General features: G+C 34.3%; 1 protein-coding gene across 8 annotated transcripts in view; it reads right to left on the bottom strand.

The window, feature by feature from the left end:
- The window catches only part of LOC117409251 (slit homolog 2 protein-like), a 161,934-nt gene that overhangs the window by 46,629 nt on the left and 103,045 nt on the right, over positions 1-12,260 (bottom strand). For all 8 annotated transcript variants that reach the window (XM_059006018.1, XM_059006028.1, XM_034014973.3 and 5 more), the window contains exons 6-9: positions 9,022-9,093; positions 7,881-7,952; positions 6,421-6,584; positions 5,240-5,372 (exon numbers count right to left, since the gene is read on the bottom strand). In XM_059006018.1, coding sequence (XP_058862001.1) covers positions 5,240-5,372; positions 6,421-6,584; positions 7,881-7,952; positions 9,022-9,093 — 441 coding nt within the window. The remainder of the gene's footprint in view (positions 1-5,239; positions 5,373-6,420; positions 6,585-7,880; positions 7,953-9,021; positions 9,094-12,260) is intronic.

Genomic DNA, 12,260 nt, shown 5'->3' with positions numbered 1-12,260 from the left:
GCCTTCCTTAATGTCATGCCTCCTTTCTAACGTGACAGTTGTTGGATTCTAACTTCCAATAAGTTGCTTCAGGAAAAGCTGGAAATGGAAGCCTGTTAATCATATTAACAATTATTTGCATGATTTCAATGTCACTGAAAATGCTCCCATTCTGAAAATGTGTCTGTCTCAAAGTTTAACCTGCAGTCCCTGAGTTTGAAGTTGTTATGCCCTAGTCTGTGTAATGTATTTGTGGTTCTATAAAATATTAAAGCCCAGAACTCGATTCAATCTACCAAACCAGACTAATGGACAACATAAATTGACGCATGTTATGAATGCATCTTCAGAATAGTAGGCTGCAGATTCCAGTACATGCTGTAAACACATCTTCTATCTGGACTGCATACACTGTAGAGCTTTCTTGGTAAGTAATAACATCGTGGAGACCACAGTTAGTCACGTGGAACATGGATCTTAATGGAGAAGTAAATCCATGCCTCCACTATGCAGCCTCAGCATGTGAAATGGTAAATGTGCTGTCAAGAAATGTGAACAGATAGCTAATATGCATCAATGGCCTAATCTGCACAATACAGTTTGTTTAAGTTTTTAAGGTTACGTTTTCAATTGAAGTTTCAGAATTAATTGTAGCATAAAGAAATCGCCTTGGGGCAGTAAGAGAGTTAATAGGGATTCAAAATTGAGACAACACCAATGATTATCCTCTCTCTTTGAAAGTCTTTTTCTATTTTGGCATTTCTTGACTGCATTGCTGGTGGGGTGCCAGTCATCATTTTAAACATCTTGGCACTTTAAGCACGGCAGTTGATACAGCTTGTCTGGGGGGCCATTTGAGTGATAGGAGAGTGAAATATCCTATTCATACATTTCTGATGCATTCATCCTAAACCATCTATGCATATCAGCAGCAGCCCTATAAAGGGCTAATTAAATTTGCTGATGGTGTTGAGAGATAGTGCTACCCAATGCTGTACATGCAGCCATTGTACTCTGGCCACCACTCTTAAGCCTTGAACAGCTGCCACTTCAGATGTTCCTAATTATGGAGATGTTGATTAGTACCAGGCTTGAACTGTATTTGACATTAATTCCTAACAACGTCAGCTGTAAAATGAAGGCTTTGACTGATACAGTTGACAGAAGAGCAAACAAGAATAAGGATCAAATGGAATATATCCACCTAGAGATTAAATTAGGTCATGCTTCCAAATGTATACCGAAAGAAAATGTTTTCTAATATACCAGCTATGTTTACTCAATGTGATGCAAGCTACATTACAAACAGTAGTGTCAACATAGGATTTACCATAAAACATTACATTCCCACTACTGCATAGATTTATGATGTGAAATGTGAAATACCTGTAAGCATATTTTGCTTTATCGTGTGAAATTGTCCAGCACCCCAAAGGCAAAACACTGAAAACCTTTCTTTGGGAGCCTTACCAACAAATAATCCCCTTTCGCAGTAATAATAACAGCAAAAATAATTGACTCCCTGAAACCAATACAACCTTCTCAGTGAATTGCAAAAGCCTAGATCAGAACAGAAGGCAAATAATTTCCAGAGCACATTATTTCATCTAAAAAACAAACAAAAAAAGCCTACTGTGAAATCCAGACCTTGTGAGCTGCACATCAGGGAATAACTTAACCAATCTGGGTCTGGATTCGAGGCTCTTTTGCCTGTGGGACACGTTCTTCTGGGTAGACTAAGTGAATATGAATTAAGTTATTTCATTGGCTGTTCAATTGCTTGTTTATACTAGATGATATCTTTAACACACTTGTGTGTATGACACACTCCTAATCCCCTCAGATTCTACTCATTCTGTGTGAGTACATCTAACAATTAACAGAAGTATTTTACAGAACCAGCGATGTAAATATTTGTTTTTCCTTTGCTTTATACCCTATAAATAATTTATTTTCAAAATAAACCCAGCTTCATGATAGTAATGTTAACATAATCTCAGATAAGTGGCTACTTTGTTATTGTCAAGGGAGCATATTATTATTATTTATTATTATTTCTTAGGAGACGCCCTTATCCAGGGCGACTTCCAATTGTTACAAGATATCACATTATTTTTTTTACATACAGTTACACATTTATACAGTATACAGCAATCTAGGTAAAAGTACCTTGCTCAAGGGTACTGGAGCAGTGTCCCCCACCTGGGACTGAACCCACGACCCTCCGGTCAAGAGTCCAGAGCCCGAACCACTACTCCACACTGCTGCATATTCATTTTTCAAAGATTCATACCCAAATGAAAAATAGTGATGCAACCCCTCAATCCAGTAACCAGTTGATCTTTCATTAGAAACACAATTTGTATTATTAGGACACCAAAGATGCAAGGGTGGTTATGCAGATCATTTGGGGATATGTGAAGTCCTGTGTGTGATTGTGTGTTACAAGTCGTTTTGGATAAAGGCGTCTGCCAAATAAACTCATAATAATAATAAATTACAAAGCGGAAAAGTGCACCCTGACGACACACAATCATAACTATGACTCCATAAGAAAAGAAGTGTAAAATAACTTTCAAGGATTGTATCATACTAAAAATAATGTATGACACCATGGGCTAGAAGCTCAAAGCCATTTACTCCAAAATTGTAATTAGCACACATTTTTCAGATAGTAGAAACACACCCAATACACTTACCGACCCAGACATAAACAACTTGTAATTAGTTCTAAAATTGTTTATTATTCGTTTCAGCAATACAAATAACAAAACATATCAGACATAAAATGCACTAATGACGATTTGGAGTCAACAGCTTTGAGAACTTAGCTCCATGTTTAGTAGATAAACATGAGTTCTTATCAATCAGTTGCTTTAAACACTGGACTGATATGAATGTATATGAGGAACGTAATCGGTATCCCCTGCCTCAGATTTTGCATGTATTTAGTCAGTTTTAATCTCTTCAAAACAACATTCAGTAGCAGGGCTTGTAGGCCAATTTCTAATGTGCTGTCACTGGTTCAGAGATAAAAGCTGTCAACGTTAACTTGCATAAAGATTGTAAGTCGCCCTGGATAAGGGCGTCTGCTAAGAAATAAAAATAAAAAATAATAATAATAATAATAATAAAGAACATGCTTGTACAGGTAGCAATGGATGACTCTAATCGCAAGCTATGTAAAAACATAGCTATTATTAATTAGTGCTGGGACAATAGTCCAATGAATATTTTTTGACATGCATTCAGATACAAAAACCAGATGTTCGTATTTGCTACAAATGCCAAAAATACCTTGCACTTATTTACCGTCTCACCAGTATTTGCACAACAAAGAGCTCTGTGTGATTATATATATATATATATATATATATATATATATATATATATATATATATATATATATTAGCTCAAAGAGCCAGCTGCCCTAACGTTTCGATATGTTGTACATATCTTTCTCAAGGGAGCCTGTGTTTGAATCAAAACATTGGAGGTATTTATAGGTTTTTGACGGCATGACAACTACTTGTTATTGTTTACATTCAAATCCATGATTTATTCTTACATGATGTAATGGTGTTCTATATATTGTGACATCATTTTTACTTCTATCTTTGAATCTGTATTATTTCTAATTAACACCACTTTACATAAACTTATATTTTTATTATATCATGCAATGCTGGCTCTGAGGATCAGTCTAGATTTGGCCTCCTCAGCGCATCAGTATGCACAACTTTTGAATGAATTTTGTTTATTTATTTAAATATTATATATTTATTGGAGTTAATTAGTTCATTCTTTTCTGTTGAGTCCCGCTGGCATAATCGTGTTCAGTCTATTTATCCATTTACTTTCTTTTATTCTTCTATATGTCGCATTGTCTAATTTGAGCTGTTCTAATACTACAAACTTTACGTCATTTATGTCATGTCCCTGACTGGTGAAGTGCTATACTATTGGTTCATTCATTTTTTTATTTCTAATTAATGAAAGGTGGTTCTGAATTCTTTTATATAAAGTATATATATATATATATATATATATATATATGTAAAACACAGACTCAACACTGCAGCTCTTGAGCATTTATTAAAGTTTTAGACAGCAAAAAGTAAACAAACCAGATTTTGTGCGCGCACTCAAAGTGGTCTCTATGAAAAGCCAACTGGGACAAAAATGCATTGTGCTGCTTTAGAGCGAGTCAGAATCTCATGGGACAGAAAAATGGCAAGCACATTCCTTGCTTAAACAGTGCTCAGCTTTTATATATATATATATATATATATATATATATATATATATATATATATATATATATATATATTGTTGTGACTTTCTGTTATGTGGAATGTAATAAATGAGAACCAAAAACCAAAAACGGTGAGTTTTTTCCCCTTCACTTCACAACACCATTTCCATGTTTGTTTTATTTGAAGTGTTTAAAGATAAATTTCAGTTGTTCAGCCACAAAAAGGCACAAGTAAACCTCATGTTATTACTTTATGAAAACGTGTCGATGGCCACTGTTTACTGTGGAGAAACGGCAATGGCAAAGAATGAAAAAAAATTGCATTGTTAACTTTATGTACTATTTATTTTGGGAATAAACAAAACCACGTTTAACTTGAACTGCTATTTGGCATCCTTTGTTTTGCAGTTAATTCACTGGGGTAAAGTAAATCCTACACAACTTATTCTTTACTCCTGGGATATTTTTTTTTTTATTTTAACATGTTACATATTGTAAGGTCTTGCTGTAAAATAAAGGCACACACAGGGGCCATGGCTACGCCCCCTGCCCCTGCTGCTATGCTGTCTCTGCCTGCGTTCAGAGAAATAGAATGGCTTTTATTACTTTTTGAAATATCTATAAATAAATATTTAAATTATGAGCGAATATCTGAACATGAAATTCCTGTGTTCGTCCCAGCACTATTATTTATACATATTATTATTTACAATCTATTTCATTGTTTAAATATTAATATTATTATTATTATTTATTTATTTTTTTTACAACAACAGTTTATTTTCTCTTATGTTTTTCGGACATATAACCTAACATATAATGCTGGGTATGTAAGTACTGTAAGATTTTGTGTGATAAATGTTAACATTTCTTTATAATTGCAGGACTGAAAATTGCTGCATTCGCCAATTTCTCTGCAGTGCATGCAATAAATTTATTTTTATTTTTTTACAAAGAAATAAGGCATTAAAACAAGAATAATAGAAATAATATGGAAAGTCTTACATTTCAGTGATGGATTCTGGCAGGTTGGAGGGAATCTCAGCCAGACCCTTTCCACGACAGTCCACAATGTTGTTACTGCAGGTGCAGACATCAGGGCACTGCAACACACTGCAGGATGAGGAGGACTGATGACCTGCAAACATACATGGCGTTCTATTACTAGCACCATTAAATACTAGAATATTAGAAGCCGTCTTAGTATTACATTCATAAATGTGGCATCAGTTACAATTTGCATACTGTACACAATTTACTATACACAAATCTGTCATAGTGGATAAAATGCAATCAATCCTAATCTGACAGTTATGTCTGCCGGTAACTGTCAATATTTTCAGTTGACAGCTTTGTAATTTTTCTATTTGTCATTCTTTTATTTATATAAATCATATGTGGTATTGCCATAAATGATTATGGGAAATAAAAATACAGTTATGTAGGAAATTAATTACACTAATGAAGAAAAATGTGAATTAATTTGCGAATGGAAACTACTTCAATTTATTAATAATATGGTTTACAAATAATGCACGCTTTGACACATTTGTGTTGCATACAGATTGCATAAAAAAAAATAGACATCAATCTGTATTTCTGGTCTGAAATAAATGAACATGTCAACTTGCCTTTCTCATCACCTAGAGTGCATGAATAGAGAGAAACCATACAAACAACATACAATTAGAATTCTGAGTCTGGTAACACTGGTAACAGCAGAGTTTAGCACACCAGACAGCATGCATTGCATTGTAAATACTTTCAATGTCATGATGAATAGACTGCTGACAAAAAAAAAAAAAAAAACTACCAGGATATTATAAAGCAGTATATCAAAGCCTGTATTTGTGTCATAGCCCCCACTTAGTAGGACCAAAGGTCCCTTCAGATGTTTCTAGCACATCATCAGTAACACACATTCTTGTCCCAGCCCACTCTTGGATTTTGACTAAAATCCAATTTATTCTTGCAGGGATCTAGCACCGTCAGGTGTGGATCTAATATCCTTAAATCCACCACGACACAATTAGGCAAAAAAAGAGTAAGCGAAATACAAATTGTACTTAAAGATATTCTACAGAAATTCAATACATAGTTTCTATGTTATGTGGGCTATGCAGATGAGATTTTTTTTTTTTTTTTTAACATAAACTTTCAGTATAATTAACATGGCAGTTCCTTACCAGAGCAGGCAAACTCTTTCTTTTGAACCTCTGCAACATTGTGGCCCCTCAAGTGGATGGGTCCCATGCACTGGGTATACAGTCCAATCCGAGGTCGCTGGCGCAGCCAATCAGAAAGCCAGGCCATATGGCAATCACAGTACAGGTGGTTTGAGTGGAGCCGTCTGAATGAGAAGAAAGAAGTCAATATCTTGAAATTAAAGATGAGGCAGAGTGACACAATTTCAGAAACCAGCAGGATACAGGAATAAGGACCTAGAATCAGGAATCAATTTTTTAATCTTTTCTGTACATTTTCAGTCCACTTGGTCATGCCCATGTACCTTTCCTGCTGTAACAGCAACCTTTTAGTTAAAGATTAATTAATAAAAGTGGACTTAGTTTTCATAAAATCAATTCCCCCACACATTTCCTCAGCTGGAACTGCAGACTAAGCAAAGATACCAGAGCCAACCCCCCCCTCCCCTCAAAAAAAGAAAAACTATTATGGAAGTGGGTACAAGAGGGACTCACACACACACACAAAAAAAACCTTTAATAAATTGTACCAAATACTGTATGTGGTAGGAAGATAAATAATACTAACAGAAGATCTTCTCTCCAACCGCAGATACCATTAAGTCTCAGAATTCTTTGTTTCTATAGAAACCACCTACAAAATCCTTTTAGCAGGTCACATTAATTTTTTGAACAAGACATAATTCAATATAAAACAACTCCTTCTACATCCCTTTTTCTGATTTCCTCTCCTTTTTGTTTAATCATAGAAAAGGGGATTAGCTGATTTTGGCCCCTTGGGATCGATAGTCAATGCAATCCCCGAAATTAAAAGATACAAATAGCACGGAGTGCAAGAATTAAGTACGCTACCTTTCTGTTAGTACAGACCTTCACAAGATCATGGCTCCCTTCCAAGCAGCAAAAAGCAATTTGCCATTAATAAAATATCGGACCAATGTATTCATTAAATTAGAAAATTACTTCAGACTGCCTTTTATGTTTTTTTTTTAAGTAAAAGAATAGACAACCACTACTATAAATCAAACTCTTTCTCCCAGTATGCTTTGTGAAATAGTAATGTAATTTAGAACCTTCTAGTTGATGCATTCAATCCTAACCAAATAAACGTAATAGATATTAAATCTCAAGACCAGCATGCAAATTTAACATTAGGAAGATTGTTTGAAACCCTGGCAAGGTTATTTATGTCAGCAATAATACACACACACACACACTGTGTATATATATATATATATATATATATATATATATATATATATATATATATATATATATATATATTGTTTAACATGTCAGCATTTTTAATCCTGCTAATAAAACATGTGACTAATTCTGCAAATTATAAAACAACTTTTTAATTTGGTAGACATCATCATGTTTATGTTTGGTGTAACATTTTTCACAGATGTACAAAGATACATTAAATACATGAAACTTACAAAGTCCTGAGCTTTGGCATGTGGTTGAAGCTTGCCACAGACAGACGGGTAATGTTGTTGTTGTTAAGTGTGCTGCAAAAAAATATAAATTACTGTAATAAAAAACAAATAATTTCCTTTTGCAGTAATTCATTCAAGTAAATCGCAGATATGTCTTTAGTTTTTATTTTTACATCTGTATGAAACTGAATTAAACATAAAGATGTTACTATATATATATATATATATATATATATATATATATATATATATTGGTTGTAGTATTGGGCCTGTTTAGAAGCCCAGGGCACAATTACTATTTCTCCTGAATACTGGAATACTGCATTGCTGCAGAGCAAGGTTTTATGAGCTGAAAAATCTTGACAAGGTAATTAGCTCTTTGTTGTAAATCACTTTGTTGCTGTCTTTTTTAAAATTATTATAATATGCTGGTAAATGCATAGTGTTCCTTTTTTCTTATTACAAAATATTTTTCTTTGCATGGAGACTTTTTCAGTATTCATAAATTATTAGTTTTCATTATAAAATAAAACACTTGAAAAAAAAAATGTTTGTCCTTCTAGCATTGAGCATTAACAGTGATATTTCCAAGGATATACAGTAGTTTATTCCAAATAATTTTAATTTAAGTGTTACATATTTAATGTGTACACCTATTATATGTGATATCCTTCTATTATGTAAACTCCAATTTTACTTAGAACAAAAGTGTTGAAAGCCTTCACAAATACTGTAGTGTTTTTTTTCTTTTCTTTCTCTAATAGCTGTAATAATCTGAAGATTGTAAGGACAATTGTTTCTTTTAAATTGAATTTAAACTGTTTTTACACTTCTAGCATATTAAGTCAATGTATTCAAGTTTTATTGAGAAAACAAAGGCACTTGAATAAAGCAGGACCTTTTATTTTCACAGCACTGAAATGTTTGCAAAAGGATGCTTTGCAAATTAAACTAGTTACATATAGCTTCTCTGTATGTGCTACTCAATCTAATTTCTATTTGAAATAAAAACAAATTAAGGTGTTTTTAAATTGCATTTCTCTATCAGTCTTTACCTACCTTGCTTGTAGAATAGCCCTGTACATGCAACATGAAATCGCTGCACATCTTTTCACAGAAGGCGAGAAAGAAGAGTACTTACAGCACTTCCAGGTCGCGCAGAGCCCTAAACGCCCCATCCTCGATACAGCTGATCTGGTTGTAATCCAGCTGCCTGTTAAACAGATTAGGAGGATAAAACGTAAAGGAGATACACGTTAGCAGTGATATGTGTTACATAGCCTCCTGGAGGCTTTCTGGTGCCAGGCCATGCTGAGTGAAAAGCACTCGGATATACAGCTTACTGCTCACGGTCACACACCATGCTGGCCTTAATGCTGCCACTGAAAGCTCTGTTTCTTCCAAACTGTCTACGCAAAACAGCAGCAGCTCAGGAAAAAGCTCCAGTAAATAATAACTGCATCTTATATTAAATGCCAGAGGAAGGCAATTTCATTACATCAAGAAAAAGCTATCCATTAAAAGCTCTCAGCGTCATCTCGCTGAAACAATTTCATTAAGGTAAAGGACTGTAAATCACTTAATGTCACTCGCATCCCCTTGGTGACCCAACAGAATCCATTTATCAGAGGAGCCCAGCTGCATGTTAATTCTGCCGTCCTCTGCAAGAAACAGCAAGCAATTCTTGGTGGTGTTTAAATGCTAACTCTTTTTATGAATATGGTAGCAATAACAATTCTTCTGCATTAACATCTTTTAGAATCACACGCAGTATGATATTGATTGGACTTCAACATCAGCTTCTTTTTTTGATGAAATGATTATTTAGTGTGATTAGATCATCTTGGTAATTTGTCTAGTTTTATTTATTAGGATTTAACATTTGTTGTGGGAACAATAGCTCCAGATATCCAGACACAATTTATAAAAATAAAATATTATTCATATATTGAACACATTTACATAACTGCCAGTTCCAGAACATTTGCAGCAAAAGTAACAAGATTCAACTTTATATCACATTTAAACACCAAAGCAGGACCTCAGTCGCATCATTCTAAAACGGCTAGTGCTGCACTTTGCTAATTATTACTTTTTTAATCATATACTTCAGGCTAAGTGGGTGTCTTCAGCCCCTGCCTCCCTTGAGCCCCACATCTTGTACACTTTGAATCTGCATTTAAAGCCTGTCAGTTAAATGTATTTTGGATACTCAGGTTAAGTGAGTAACCATTTTACTTAGCTGCATACAAAATATTAATACTCACTCCATCCATCTTTTGATGCATGGAATAAAATTCATATTTTGTATCATTATGTACAGTCTCTCTTGTTTGCCCCTTATCCTTGCACTGAAAAAAAATACAAAGTTGAAACCCTATTTATTATTGATAGAAGAAAGCCTATTGTGAGACATAAAAATGTCTTTCCATTGATAGATTTATCTTAAGAGCAATACTTCTTGTCCACAACAGCATAACTGAACAACATTTGTATTACCCTTAACACTTAAAAGAGCTATTCAAAAGATTAACTTCTTTAACAATTCAGTTAATAGCCTCTCTATTTTTCTGTCATAAAATATATTCACCCTAATTTTCTTCAGTCCTCTGATCAATTCATCAAAGCCATTTAGATTACAACAATGGCATAAACTGTTCCCTTGACACAACATAAAAGAGAAATTGTTTCATGACAAATTGACAAAATCTTTCAATATCATCTAATTTGCCTAATGCGGTCTGTAAGTTAATTTGAAGAATGACTAATATAAGTTTTTGTCCATATCTCATTTTCCTTAGCTGTCGATGTATAAATCACTGCTACCTCCTATCTCCTAAATCATCAGCTCTCCCCACTAGATTCTGTGGCTCAGGGTAACATCTAGCAGTACTGTCCCCCATAAAATACAGGGCAGCTCTGTTATATCCCATGACATTCAGCTTTTTCCCTGGTCTCCTGGATTTCTGATTCACTTTGCAGCACCGTGTTACTGGCAAACTCCCAGGTGCCCTGTGAACTGAAAACGTTTAAGAGGATTACATGGCTCAGTTATTCTTTTATGCCAATCATCTCTTTCCCCCCGATATTTATTTTATATTGCAGCTCTAAAGCTCCATGAATAGACCAATTGAGATGCAGTATTTATTTTGCAAGTCTTGCTTATCCCAAGACAAAGTCCATTGATTCTTATATCTAAGCTATACAAGCCTTTATACCCATACTTCCAGTGACACAATGGTCTAATGCACTCTGCATCTGTTTCAGCAAGTTAGGTTTTATAAAAAAGAATTTGATGATTTTTATGTAGCTTTATATATTCTATTTTGAGGCTACAATAATATTGGAATTCATTAATTTTCACTGTAGCATGGTTATGAGCTACATAAAAATTGTGCAGCAAGAACTGAAACCTAGGCTTCACTACCTTTAGGCTGTATGGCTGTATGCACACATTTGATTGCATTTTGATATTAGCCCTGATAACAAAATCTATTTTATTTTATGTGTCTTGCACCATGCATAGTAAAAGTATAGTCATGGATATCTGGCACTGGCAGTAGATTCAGGTGGAACTAAGCCTAGATTCCATCTGCATGTTCCACATTTGTTCCTTCAGATTCTATTTAGTGTGCTATGATTTATACAGCACATGCAGGTGCCCAACCCACTAGAACACTGACAAATCTCAAATTTAGAATAGAATTTAGAATAATCTATGGCTAAATAAAACACAGAAAGATCTTTGATGGTTTTGCCAACACACACACATACACACAGAGGAATTCAGATGACGTTTGCTGTTAACTTGCTTGCCCATTCCCAAGAGTGTGGGCAAGACTCTCTACTCAAGTCACTTGGTGACATCTACACTTAACTATCTGGGGTTGTCTAAAGGGAAAGGCTCTGGCCCAGAGACTGGAAATGGGTCATCACTTAAAGTTTAACTAGCTGGCTGCAATAGGCAACAACAACACAATACAACTTTTATCTTGGTATCAATTTAAAATGTAACATGAGAATGCCAGAATAGTATTCATACAGAAGTTACCTGAAACAAAGAAAAACAAATAATGAGTACTACGTTTTAAGATATATAAAAAAATATATATTTTTTCACAAACAATCAGTGCTCATATTCATTGAAACACTGTCAATTGTAAAGCTTTTTTTTTTTTTTTTTTAATAGAAAATTAAAGTTACAACCTTAATGATGAGGCCTCTGAAATAGCCTATATTTCTGATGTCATACCTGGGCTACAAGCATCATTGGGCAAAAAAGATATAATGTCCTAAGGTGTTCCAATAAAACACAGTGGAAAGTCCCCTCTAATGTCATCTTTAAACACCTTTTATTTAAAGTTTAGTCTTTCTGCAGTC

The sequence above is a fragment of the Acipenser ruthenus genome, chromosome 2, assembly GCF_902713425.1.
Source record: "Acipenser ruthenus chromosome 2, fAciRut3.2 maternal haplotype, whole genome shotgun sequence".
Lineage (NCBI taxonomy): Eukaryota > Metazoa > Chordata > Actinopteri > Acipenseriformes > Acipenseridae > Acipenser > Acipenser ruthenus.
Note: the sequence above shows the minus strand (reverse complement) of the source record. Positions and strands in the feature narration are given on the sequence as shown.